Source organism: Erithacus rubecula (assembly GCF_903797595.1).
Source record: "Erithacus rubecula genome assembly, chromosome: 6".
Lineage (NCBI taxonomy): Eukaryota > Metazoa > Chordata > Aves > Passeriformes > Muscicapidae > Erithacus > Erithacus rubecula.
In genome coordinates this window covers 29,278,287-29,290,533 of record NC_136688.1, presented here as the reverse complement: position 1 = coordinate 29,290,533, position 12,247 = coordinate 29,278,287, and the positions used below count along the sequence as shown (strand labels likewise).

The 12,247-nt window shown below is 37.3% G+C and overlaps 1 protein-coding gene across 19 annotated transcripts in view; it reads left to right on the top strand.

Moving 5' to 3' along the window:
* The window catches only part of GPHN (gephyrin), a 272,258-nt gene that overhangs the window by 120,601 nt on the left and 139,410 nt on the right, over positions 1-12,247 (top strand). For 2 of the 19 annotated variants that reach the window (XM_079309642.1, XM_079309646.1), the window contains exon 2: positions 1,828-1,957. The exons of the other annotated variants lie outside the window; for them this stretch is intronic. In XM_079309642.1, the coding sequence (XP_079165768.1) occupies positions 1,922-1,957 (36 nt within the window). In that variant the 5' untranslated portion in view covers positions 1,828-1,921. The remainder of the gene's footprint in view (positions 1-1,827; positions 1,958-12,247) is intronic. 19 annotated transcript variants of the gene reach the window in all.

Sequence of the window (12,247 nt, the reverse complement as noted above, 5' to 3'; positions counted from 1 at the left end):
CCACTCAGAATAAGGCTCAAGCTGTTTCAAGTGTGTGCTCCCACAAATCCTAAAGCACCAAGAAACTTTGCTATTTACCTTGCAGGAATGACAATTCTGGTTCTCAGTTTTTATGCCCATGTTTTCCTTCTTCTACATCTCAAATTATAATTACTAACTCACAGCACAAGGACTCTTACTAAGCATGACATACAAGAGTATTATCCAATGAATGTCTAGTGCATATTAACAGGTAGCATCTCCATAGACTGCAAAGCTCACAGATACAAGTTTTGAAAGATTTAGTGGGCATATGTGGCAGTTCTGTCACATGTCATTCCATTAGATTGCTAGTTGTGTGTGTTGGCTAAAACTGAGAACTTGTTTTTAACTCTCTTAACATGGACTCAAAGTATGACCATACAGTAGACAGTTTCATTGTACTCCTGTATCCAGGTAAAGAAAGTTTCTAAAACCTTTTGCAAGTGTCCTAACCAGTAACAAAAATTGACAACTGAGATGTCAACTTAGTGTATGAAATCCCTGATGAACTTGCAGGTTTGGTTTTCCTACTTACTTCTTGGATTTTCATGAAGGAGACTTTCTTATGGACATGAATCCAATTAGTACAATTGAGAAGTGGGATGTGTTAAGCTAGATGAGACTTTGTCTCATCATATTTCCCTGTAATCAAAGTTCACCTGATATACACCCAGATTTCTTCCTGACTTAATTTCTTAATCCTGAATTAGCAGAGTCAGTCACTGACTAATGTTCTTTTTCAAGAAACATGTACCATTGTTTAGATGACAGAAAACTCCGAGTTTTTATTTGCTGTATTAACCCTTAATAATTGATCTGTTGTTACAGATGCTATTTCCATGCTAGACAAAGCTAAAGTTTTGTGTGTGGGATTTAGTGACAAAATTGTCAAAAATTTCATATGAAACAAAAAATAACCTTTCTTTAATTTTTCATCCACATTTATGCATTTGTGCTACAAGCTAGAGATTTGCAACCCCTGCAGTATTGATAATGTACTCTTGGCCATGCATTTGTACTTCTGTCTTGTAGTTCTTGTTAGCAGTTGATTGTTTATATTATATTGTATGATATTATATTGCTCCTAATTGATGGGTATTTCATTATCTGTTGTATTATGTAATTTTTTTCTTCTCATGAGTCCTTTGCTGATCTAAGTTTTGTTTCTTCTAAAACTGATTTTACCCCTTTTTCTGGAAAGTGCAGTCTGTATTACATTGGGCTCTGACTCCAGGCTTTTGGTGCCAAGCATGGCTGTGCAAGCCTGAATAGTCCAGTCAGGGTCTCACACCAGAGAAATGAGTGTTTCGTAAGAATGCCTTTTCTATTGTGGGATTTTTTTTCCCCCACCTATGAAGCCATTAGTAGTTGCGAATCAGTTTTGACTTTTGGATTGTTTCTGCTCTGATAGGTTTGAGACTGTTTTTGCTTGGAGGACAAGACTGTTCTCCATGCTGTAACTTGCTGTCTCGAGTTGCTGTATAGAAACTCCCTGGGGAGTACTCACTGAAGGGCTTTTCATCTGTTTCTCTCATCTTCCATGGATGATGGATGCTCACTGCAATCAGACTCTCAACCAAAAAAACACCTTTACAAAAAGAATGTAAAATGAGAGACGGCTGAAGTGTCTATCAAACTCTGATTTAGGACTGCTGAATGTACCAAAAGTGTATTCCTCTGCTTTCCTGGCAAGGGCATCAACTGCCCAGACACTCTGGATGAAAGAGTATACTCACTAACTTTCCCCATGAAAATAGCAATTGTCACTTTTTGTTTTCCTGCTGTCTTCCATCTTATGTTTCATAGGCTTTGTGGCTTCAGAGACTTCATGTCTAGAAATGGCAGAGGAGACCACCTCACCAAGTTACCTTGCTCTTCCAGGCTGTCTTGAATCTAGAAAATGCTGAAGCATTGTTATAAATTCCTGTTCCCTGATGTGAGTAGGTTTTAAGCAAATGCATTTTATGTTGTATTGTGCAATTTAGTCTTACAAACATGCAGAAGTTTAGCCTGTGATTTGCAGATCATGGAAAATTGCTACATGGGGAAGGGAAGGGCAGGAAGACTGTGCATCCATGTAAGTTGAAATACAATGCTAACAAGACAAAATCATTTTAGTCGTTTTATTATTTGCTTTCTAAAGCAAACAAAATATTTCTGTAGTTCTCCTGCAACAAGAGAGAACAAAAATAGCTGAAAATTAATTTACAAGACAAGCCAGTATATGTTCATCCTTTAAGCATTTCTGGTTGCTCAGCATTTAAGCTGTTGCCCTTAAGAGGGGACATTAATGTGTATCAAATCTTTCAATACCACAGACCTTCTATTCAGTCTTTCTTAATTAAATATGTTAGAAATAGGATTTGAAATCTCTTGTTTTCCAGCATAAAAAGTATCTCTGCCTCTCTCTGTGGCTGTAGTAACCAATTTTGTCTAAATTCCTCCTGGCTTTCCGTCATTTTCCATTTTTGCTAAATACATATCTTTGTACCAGCCATCACCTGAAACCTAGTTGATTCCTAGGGCATCTTCTGACCAGCTCTAACACAGTCTCTTGTACTTTTCATCTCACCCCTTATACTGGGCAATGTTTTCAGTGCCTTCAGTTCTCACTGGAAAAGTAATTTCTTAAATGGGATGTCACTTAGCGTGAATGAGAGGAGAAAACATGCTCAGCTTCATTAAGCAGCAAATAGCTTTTGGCAAGTGTATAAGTAAATCAAGTTTATATAAAAGCTCTAATTATTTTCCATGTGACCTGTTACATTGAGTTTTGGTGGGTTTTATTTACCCTGTAAGAATGTATTCTGATGATTCTTATTTGAGATCTGTGAAGGAGATTTGATGCTATCCTGTCAAAACTGATAATTTCATAAGTAATTAAGGACTTGACTGAGTTTGAGGGAGATCAATATGATGTCCATTTCTTCTGGTAAATTTATTTCTGAAATATCATTTTATGATTGTCACAGTAGGCGAATGCTGGACCTGTATATATAAGAAAAAAGGCCATCAGGGGTTTTTTGTTTGCTTTTTTTAAAAAAACCCCAAACCTACAGGTTCTATATGCTGATTCTTTGTATAAAGGGAAAAAGTGATCAGGAATGTTATTTGGGTTTTTTGGTGGTTTTTGTTTTGTGGTTTTATTTGTTTTTTAAATAACCCTGGGTTATACAGCTATTTACAGTTTATGTCTTAGCAAATTATGAAAATTATTGTTTGTAGAGAAATGAAATATTACTGCAAATAAGGACATTAAAATACTGAGTAGTTGGGTGACAAACCATCTGATGAAATTCAGCAGAGATTAATGTTAAATGATGTGTATAAGAGATGTGAAAAAATCCCCAATTCCAATTTGCATGTAAAATAGAAGTCTCTAATTAGACTACTATGATCCAAGAGGAGGGCTGGGCAGTGTGCTGAGGTGGTTACTATTAGCTCAGTGTTCAAGAGCAACTGAAGGGTGGACATGGGAGCCACAGGGGTGGACTGAGGAGAAAGGAACCAAGAGCAGAGTACTGAACCTTTTCTCTTGGGTGAGAGCCTCTGGTGCCACACCATGTACAATGGCATGTGAAGGGCTGCTCCCCTAATCATAAAAGGGGCAAAGTAGCACTGAAAAAGATTTAGAGTCAGATTATAAAAATAATCTAATTTATAGAAGCACTTTTGTGTGAGGAACAGATAAAGAGACTGGGATAAACATTCTTCCTTATTTATACTGCACTTCTAAAATAAACTCTCATTCATAATTTATGCAAATTTAAAGAGTGCCTGAAAGCAGGTGGCAAAGTTTTGATTATCTGTTTTGTCTTGGTTGAATATGCACCGATTGTAATGAAAAAAAGAAAGAACATGCACAGCACAGCAGTCATTCCTCTATCAGAAGTCAGTTTAATACACCATGTCTTTCTGAAAAACATTTGCAACTGGCAGACTGCAGATAATTCTGCTAGAATAGTGTAGCTTTCATAGTATGTTTTTAGATGATTTTTAAGGTTGTGTTTTAATACTTGATTGGAAACTACAGTAGGAAGGCACCAAAAACTACACAAGCCTCCCTGTGATATGCAAGCTTGTAAACTGTATGAGTAGAGTGATGCTTAGTACTTCACTGTGATTGCATCTCATTCAACTTCTCTAATAGTTAATTAGGTTTTTTGTGGTGCCCTATTCCTATTAATGACCCTGTCATATATAAGGTTCACTGTCTAAAACAGAATATGAAACATGAAATGTTTTTAACAGAAAACCACCCAAAACTTTTCCTCAAGGAGTCATCATAAGGGAATGGTATAAAAGTATTGACATGTTGAACTGTGGCTAGAGGCATTTTATTTGCTCAAATACTTTCTTTTATCAGTTGAACAAGATTGGTGTAGATGAGATTTTGTGCTGATGAGCTGTATCTGAGCACTGAGATAAAATGAAAAATTATAAATGAATTTTATGTTTTATTGAGTATGTTGGGTGAGTGGTTCTTCTCATTCTGATACTGCACAGAGCTGGAATGTTTGCTTAACTGATGTCCTAAAGGCATGGATGTCTTCCAGCAAAATAAAATCAGAGCCAAGTGTGTAGAGACAAATTTGAAAATGCCTGCCTTAGCCCTAGCCACCCTGTCCTTGGTGCTAACAATTGAACATCTATCTTGAGTCATGTTTATGTTACCAAGTCGCACAAACCAGTAAAATGCATCTATCTATAAAGTAAAGCATGTGGTGCTGGAGATCCAGCATTCATCGTGTGTTCTTTGATATGTTTTATTTCAAAGTACTTCTAGTATTACTCTGTGTGCCTGTTAACAGCTGGAGTGGGTTACACAAGCTGCTGAAGTCTATCTTCCAAATAAGTTTTATCTGAAAGGATTCCAGTTCATATGATCAAAGGCTACTCTGCAACATGAGCCAAAGTCTGTTAATCAGAGAGGTACTGAAAGTGCTGTTGTGTGCTAACAAGCTGTGGTAGATTTGTCCCAAGCCTCCACCCATAACACAGCATGTCAAGTTACAAATGTGAAATTCATAATACAGTGCCATTGTTCCTAGTGAAACTCTTGTCTGAGCACTTAGAGAGTGCCCCACCCTTCTGGCAGACTAGTCAAAGAAAAAAACAAACACTGGTCTAGACTAGTGGTCTCCAAATGGTGTGGTCATTTATCTCATCAGTAAAGGATTATCCTTATCATTATCCTCCAATAATGTATATTCTAATATTTTCTCCCTGCACTACAGTGGATCATAGAATCATTTGGTTGGAAAAGACCTCAAAGATCATCCAGTCCAAACATCAACCCCAGTAATGCCAAGTCCTGGGCTAGTTCCTCAAATTAATACATGGGGCACAAGTTTCTCTCTGAGTGCCTATTTAATGTCACATTTAAATCACTTCAACATGTAGATTCCAAAATGAGGAATAAGATGCAATACATCAAGCCCACTGATGAATAGCAAATTTATTTTGCACACAGAGTAGATAATATCTTACTAATGCAAATTAAAAAAAAAAAAAAGATTTAAAATTGAAACTTTGGTATAAACAGTTAATTTAAAATGGCTTTCTAGATCACTGGTATTTCTCTCATGCAAAACTCCCCATGGAAACCCGATTATTTGCTCTTTGCCATTGTAGATTATCTGCATATATTATAAACTGAAGGTAACATCCAAAGTATAGAGTTTGCAAAAAAAATTAAGCATTTTCTTATCAGACCTCATCAGGCATTGAAATCTATCCAAAGAACAGAGATTACTGATGAAATTTTTTGTACAAATAGGTCAGAGAGAAATTTAATATTTCCCTACGAAAACATCATTATAATAAAAGAAGCCTAAAGGTGTGAAGTCTGTTTATTCTATTAGCCTGCAATTATTTCCTGAGCAAAATAGTATTCTCTTGTCAGTACAGTAAATTAGAATGTCCAGATGTTAACTTGCTAGTTAAGACCTTCAACTGAGTTTAATTGAAGTGGTAGTCTATTTTGCTGTGCCTCCATTTCATTATTGATTTTATTAGGTTTTTTTTTTTAAGGGTCAAAAATATAGGAAATTCAAATTTCCCAAAATCAAAAACTTCGGTAGATAAGTTACTATCTGAAATAAAAAGTCTTATTGCTGTTGGTTTTTAGTGTAGAAAGCTGTATGCTGTTCATTCAAATAAAATGTATTTATAAGTGTAGCCAATGGTCCTATATTTTCTTGGTGATACTTTGAAATTTGGGTGACAGACAAAAATGCTTAAAGTTTATTGCTAAATATATCTGCTTTTGGAGTTAGAAGTGAAAGCTGAAACAGGAGCTAAAGACTTAAGGGACTCCTAAGTGATTTGTGACATTTAGGAAGGAATAGCTGTGGTGGCTTTAAAATTGGATTAATTTTTTCAAGTTGATCAGTATGGATGCTTCCAGCTGCAAAACCAACATACTGTGCATGGATTCATTGGTACAAATGTAAAGGCTCTTGGAAGATTACTGCTATAGAATTATTGGATTCCTGATAGACCTGATATTTAACCACAGATTTATAACTCTTAGCAGAGGAAAAAAAACCCTTTTATTTCTTTTTGCGGTGTTCCAATATGATAGTATTAGTGGGCCTGGAGAAAGAATCCTTCCAGGACAGAAAAGATGTGAATAGTAATTGCAAGAAAAAAGCAAAGGCCTCTCCTTCTGTAGTCAGAAGTGATGGGTCTTGAAATGAAAAGAGAATTCTCTGTGTGTGTGTGTTTTCTGTACTGGAAGAAAGTAAGCGAGGGAAGTGCCAGGTTCTTTCTGGGTCTCAGCAAAAAAAGCCTGACAACAAACAGCTGAATGAAATACCTGCTTTTATAAAGCAAAGGAAGAGGAGGAATATAGGTAGCAAATAAATCTTACTCCCTTCAGATGCTGGGAACTGTTTGTTCGTGCAGCATCAGATCAATCTGTGGATGGATTTCTCCACTCATGAGAAATTTTTGCTACTCTTTTAGATAAAGGAAAGCCATGCTGGTGGTGTAATCACCAGTTCTGAATTGGAGCTGCCTACAGACTCCTCTGTTACAATGAGGTGGATGAGTCTGTCCTTTGTCCAAAGGGCTTTGTGCAGCATGACACATTCCTGAAAACCATGCTGAACATAGAGCAGAGAGCAGCCTTCTGTGGGAACTTCAAGGGAACTGTTACGTACATCAATTCCTTGATGTACAATGGCCCCAAGTCAGGAGCACTACAATGTAAGAAATGTTATAAACAGAGCAGTGTGTGGTCCTTGATTGCCAGAGGGTGTTGCCCAGTTGTTGCTCACAGATGAAATGTATTGGCTATCTCCCTCATCCACTAATGCCACCTACTCTCTCTTACTGAAAATACTGTCTGTATGACTGTGCTGTCTGTGTAGGCTCTTCATCACTCTCCAGCACTAAAGTGGCAATTGTCTCTACAAGGGTAAGCAGCAGTCCAGAGATAACATATACTGCATGCATCATAATCCCCAGAGTGGGATGTGTGGGAGATGATACAACTCTTTGAAAGGGGCAGTATGCTATTTTGAGTTCTTGCAATGAAGCCTTTCTTCTAAGTTGCATTGAGCAGTTAACTGTAATGTGATTTGACCTTGTCCAGAAAGGTAAGTTTTGCAATTAATTAACTGAAAATCACTTATATAAGTATTTTCATGTAACAGACCATATGTTAGAATAATGGTATATAAAGCAGGTGATACACAGTTGAAGAGACTCATTATTTCTTATGCAAGTCTTCTTTGAACTATATAAATAACTCTGGATTCTGGTAAAGGTTAACCATATGTGTCTTCTTAAATCTTTAAAATAACAAACAAGTACTCCTAGTCCGGAGGGTTTTCCACGAATTCTGGAAATTACCTCTAGAAATTGCTCATACTTTAGCAAGGAGGGTTCTCAGTGGCACAAGATCTGGTTGGAAGCCTGTCACTAGTGGAGTCTTCTGAGGTTCAGTATTGGGCTCAGTATTCATTAACTTACTCATCAATGACTTGGATGAAGAGCAGATGCCTCCTCAGCAAGTTCCCTGATGGCACAAAGCTGGGAGGATGGCTGATACCCCAGAGGGCTGTGCAGCCCCTCAGGAGGACCTCGACAGGCTGGAGAGATGGGCAGAGAACTGTCTGAGATACAACAAATGCAAGTGCAGGGTCCTGCAGTGGGCAGGAATAACCCCATGGACTAGCACAGCCTGGGCTGAGCTGCTGGGAAGCAGCTCTGTGGAGAAGGACCTGGGGGTGCTGATGGACAAAAAACTGTCCCTGAGCCAGCAGTGTGTCCTTGTGGGCAAGAAGGACAATGGGATCCTGGGGTGCATTAGGAAGAGCATGGCCAGCAGGTTGAGGAAGGTGATCCTGCCCCTCTACTGAGCCCTGGTGAATCCCACCTGGAGTGCTGTGTCCAGTTTTGGGCTCCTCAGGACAAGAGAGACAGGGAGCTCCTGGAATAGGTCCAGATGATGAGGGAACTGGAACATCTCTTATGAGGAAAGGCTGAGGGAGCTGGGCCAACTGAAAGGGGAGGTCATCAATGTCAGTATCTGAAGGGAGGGTGTCAGAGGATGGAACCTTGTGTGGTGCCAAATATCTGGCAGCCTTATCAAGATTAGAACAAGTGTTTGTTAATCCTGAAGGCCCAGCTAATTTGTGTGTTTGCTGAGGACGCAGTGAATCTGGCTGGAAAACCACTGTATGAGTATGTTGCTTATTGTGATTGAAAACAATCACATGCATGGAATGCTTGAGACATGTTTTGTGTGTTACAAAATTACCAAGAGGCTTTAAGGATCAATTAGAAAGCAGTGGTTTATCTGTTAAGAAATTAAATAAAAAGGAGCTCATATGGGAGAGAGAGTAGGAAGAGAAAAACAACACCTGTGGAACTGAAAACGTGTTTTTTCTTTGCTGACATCTTGATACCAGCATTCTGATATTTTGTATTTAGATGTTTTATATTTGGATTATTTCTTACATTTAGATTTTTCTTTGCTTTGGATCCCATCATCAACAGCCAGGGTCTTCTTGGTGGTGCCATGTAATAGGAGTCAATGTGTAGAAACTGATGCACAGGCAGTTCTACCTGAGCATGAGGAAAAACTTCTTTACTGTGCAGGTGGTCAAGCACTGGAATGGATTGCCCAAAGGGGTGCTGGGGACCCCCTTCTTTGCACAAGATTGTGTCCAGGTGATTCTTGAATGTCTCTGCAGCAGTCAAGAGATTTGATATGATCGCTTCAAGCGTTTATAAGGAGAAAGTATTCTGTGCTTCTCTTATTCTGATACTAATGATTAGTATTTCTTTTATGGTTTAATCAGTAAAGTTTGGCAAGTGATTCTGCTTAGAATTGTCCTTTCCAACTATTTTCATGTATTTCTTTGAACTTTCTTCGTGTCTTAGTCAACCTTTGTGGCTTTGTTAACATTATGAGACCAGGTTGAGCTAGATCTGTTTGGTGAAGCATTTGCTTTATTAAGCTTCTGTTTGCTCCACATGCAGCAACTTTATCAAATTACCAAGTCTTCCTACAAAGTTGTCTCCTGCTTAGTTGGCTCAGAAAAAATATACATTTTATTTTTATATACATGTAGTCTTTATCATATAACAAAGTGATAACATATCTTTCTTTATAGCACAAAATGTTTTCCAAGAATTTAAGACTTAGAAACAATGAGGATTAGAATATAAAGATTTTTTTTTCAAAATGCTGTAGGTTGTTTGAAATTCTGTGTATTATTTTGCCTGAGAGATTTCCAACACCATAAAGTCATGTTTGAACAACCTTAGTACCCTGGCAGATCTTAGTTTCATTTATACCAGCTGCAGAAACAGTTGGAAGGTGATTTTGAAATTTCTTTATTATTCTGAATGCTTTTATTGCCATCTGATTCCAAGCAATTTTGTTGTTAGGATTTATCAAGAAAAAATGATCATTTTTAAAAAATGTTCCGAAAGAGAAATGGCCTGAAAGATTCAGCTCTTAGGGCAAGAAATCTTTCTGATGTGAATTGTTCTGCATTCGTTTTCTCCTGAGTATGAAAGTTGAAATCCTTGATTGCAGTGGGATTGGCTAATGCTAAGACACCTCTGCAAGCTGCAATGGAAGCAGATGATGGCTCATCAAATTCTATGGTAACAGCTTTCACCCAGTTTTATGTAATAGCTGTAATCCTTTGGGCCTATAAGAGAGAGTCTGCATGGAATGAATTCTGAAAATGTTTTCCCTTTCAAGAGAATGGCCTTTCCAGTTCAGTAGTTCAGTCACTCTTGTAAGTTTGGTTCAGTCTTGCAAAAAGACTGAAAGTGCAAAAAGGTTCTTTCTTTGTGTTTTACTCTTTGGATGCTTACACTTACTTAGGAATAAGCAATAACCTAATCAGCAAGGCACCCTATTACTAGTTCATTCTATTCTTTTATTGTGGCCTATCTTAAAAAAAAAAAATAAAAAAAAAATAAAAAGGCAACCGGAGCACAGAGGGAAAAATCTTTTTTTCTGTTGTAACTGTGATCATAGTTACTCATTTTTCATTGCCTTCAACAGCTGTTAACATGTTTTTTGCATTAATAACCATCAAAGAATTTTAAGTTATTTTTATACTTTCCTTATCACTTTTGAAAATCATCTTAGATTACTCCTACTTGACAGATAATAGAGAAATGCAGACAACCTAGTCAGATCCAGAATAATCCAGTCATCTTTGTTTTGTTGCATATACCTTTCTCTGTTGTTTATCCCTATCACAAGAATATATCCAAGCAGGATGTCCACATCTTCCTTATATTTAGAGAACTAAAGGATATTTCTTTGTTTTGGATGAGGGGGCTTATTACTGATGCTTCATTATTTTCTGGAAGCTAAATTTAACACTGATTATTTGATGTAGAAAGTCATTCACCATCTTAAATTGACACTATCATAGGTCACAGTAAGATCCTAGCTTTAATTGTTAGGCCACTTGACCTGTACATGCACTGGTTGACTGCAAACATCTTATGCATGTTAATCAGATGTTAGAGAATTAATATAGGTGATAGATAATAGTCTTAAAATCTCTCAGCTAGTAGGAAGATCCACTACAAATATGTAGAGATGTCAGCTAGGCTGGCTTCTTTATTGCACCAGAGGAGCATCTTTAAGATATTCTGTGATTCTAATAAGAGTTACCAGACAATATGAGAGTGCTGTTCTGGATCTGTACACTGATGTTCAGAACAATGAGATTTTCAGTAAGTGGTACCATCATAGTGCACTGTAGGAGCAAGCAAGGAGGAGCTCATTATATCTATTAAATAATTACTTCATCCATGGAACTGTTGTGCTTGACATAATTGTTACAGATTTTCAGGATCTTCAAAATATGCTGGCACATCTTCTCAACAGCAATTTCTCTGCACATTTGAATAGGCAGTTGTATTGACAATATTATTTGTCAAAGACTAGTAATCTATCATAACATCCATAAATTAAAATGTCTTCTCTAGAGGACAAGAGCATCTGAGTTGGTAGAGGATATCTTTAAATTTCCATGCATTTGAGATCGGTGCTTATGTACCAATGCCCTTAATTCTGTTGTTGGAAAAAAGCAGTGTCTGTGTCATCACAGTCATTCCATTCTGGCTTGAACAGTATCAGTACTTGGAATTCAGGAGTTTGTGAGCATCTATTATAGTCTTGCTGCCTTTGTTTCTCCACACTGATCATTTGGACTGACAGACTCAGACATAATTGACTCCTCATTTTTCATGCAGTGAAGTGTAATACCATATTTGACAATTTAAACATACAGAACATTTTGGATAAGAAGGAGATCATAGCATTTACATGTGCTACAAAAGGGCAATGGTTTCACCTCAGGAAGAGTCCATTATCTGTTAGAGCATTGTTTCTCAGTAATTTAGAAAGCTACAGTTTTTTTGCACTGCTGCCTGTGGTTGTGCTAAAATATACTCATTGTTTTGGCATGTCATACAGAAGCCTGGTTTGATAGAGCCATACAGCAATTTTATTTGGATTAAGCTTGTAAAATGGTTCTCTTTTTATGGTGTATTGGTTGTAAGTTACCCCAATTGGCAAACATAAAGAGGAGTACTCAGTAAAGACAAAACTGTGGAGTTTTTATTTTGTGATTTCACCATGTTCTGACAGTAGTTGTAGTCGTAAGCAGCTATGTAATAAGCTTCTTTTGTAGTCTTTATAGATGTATTTTAGCTCTTCCCTCGTTCTTCAGTC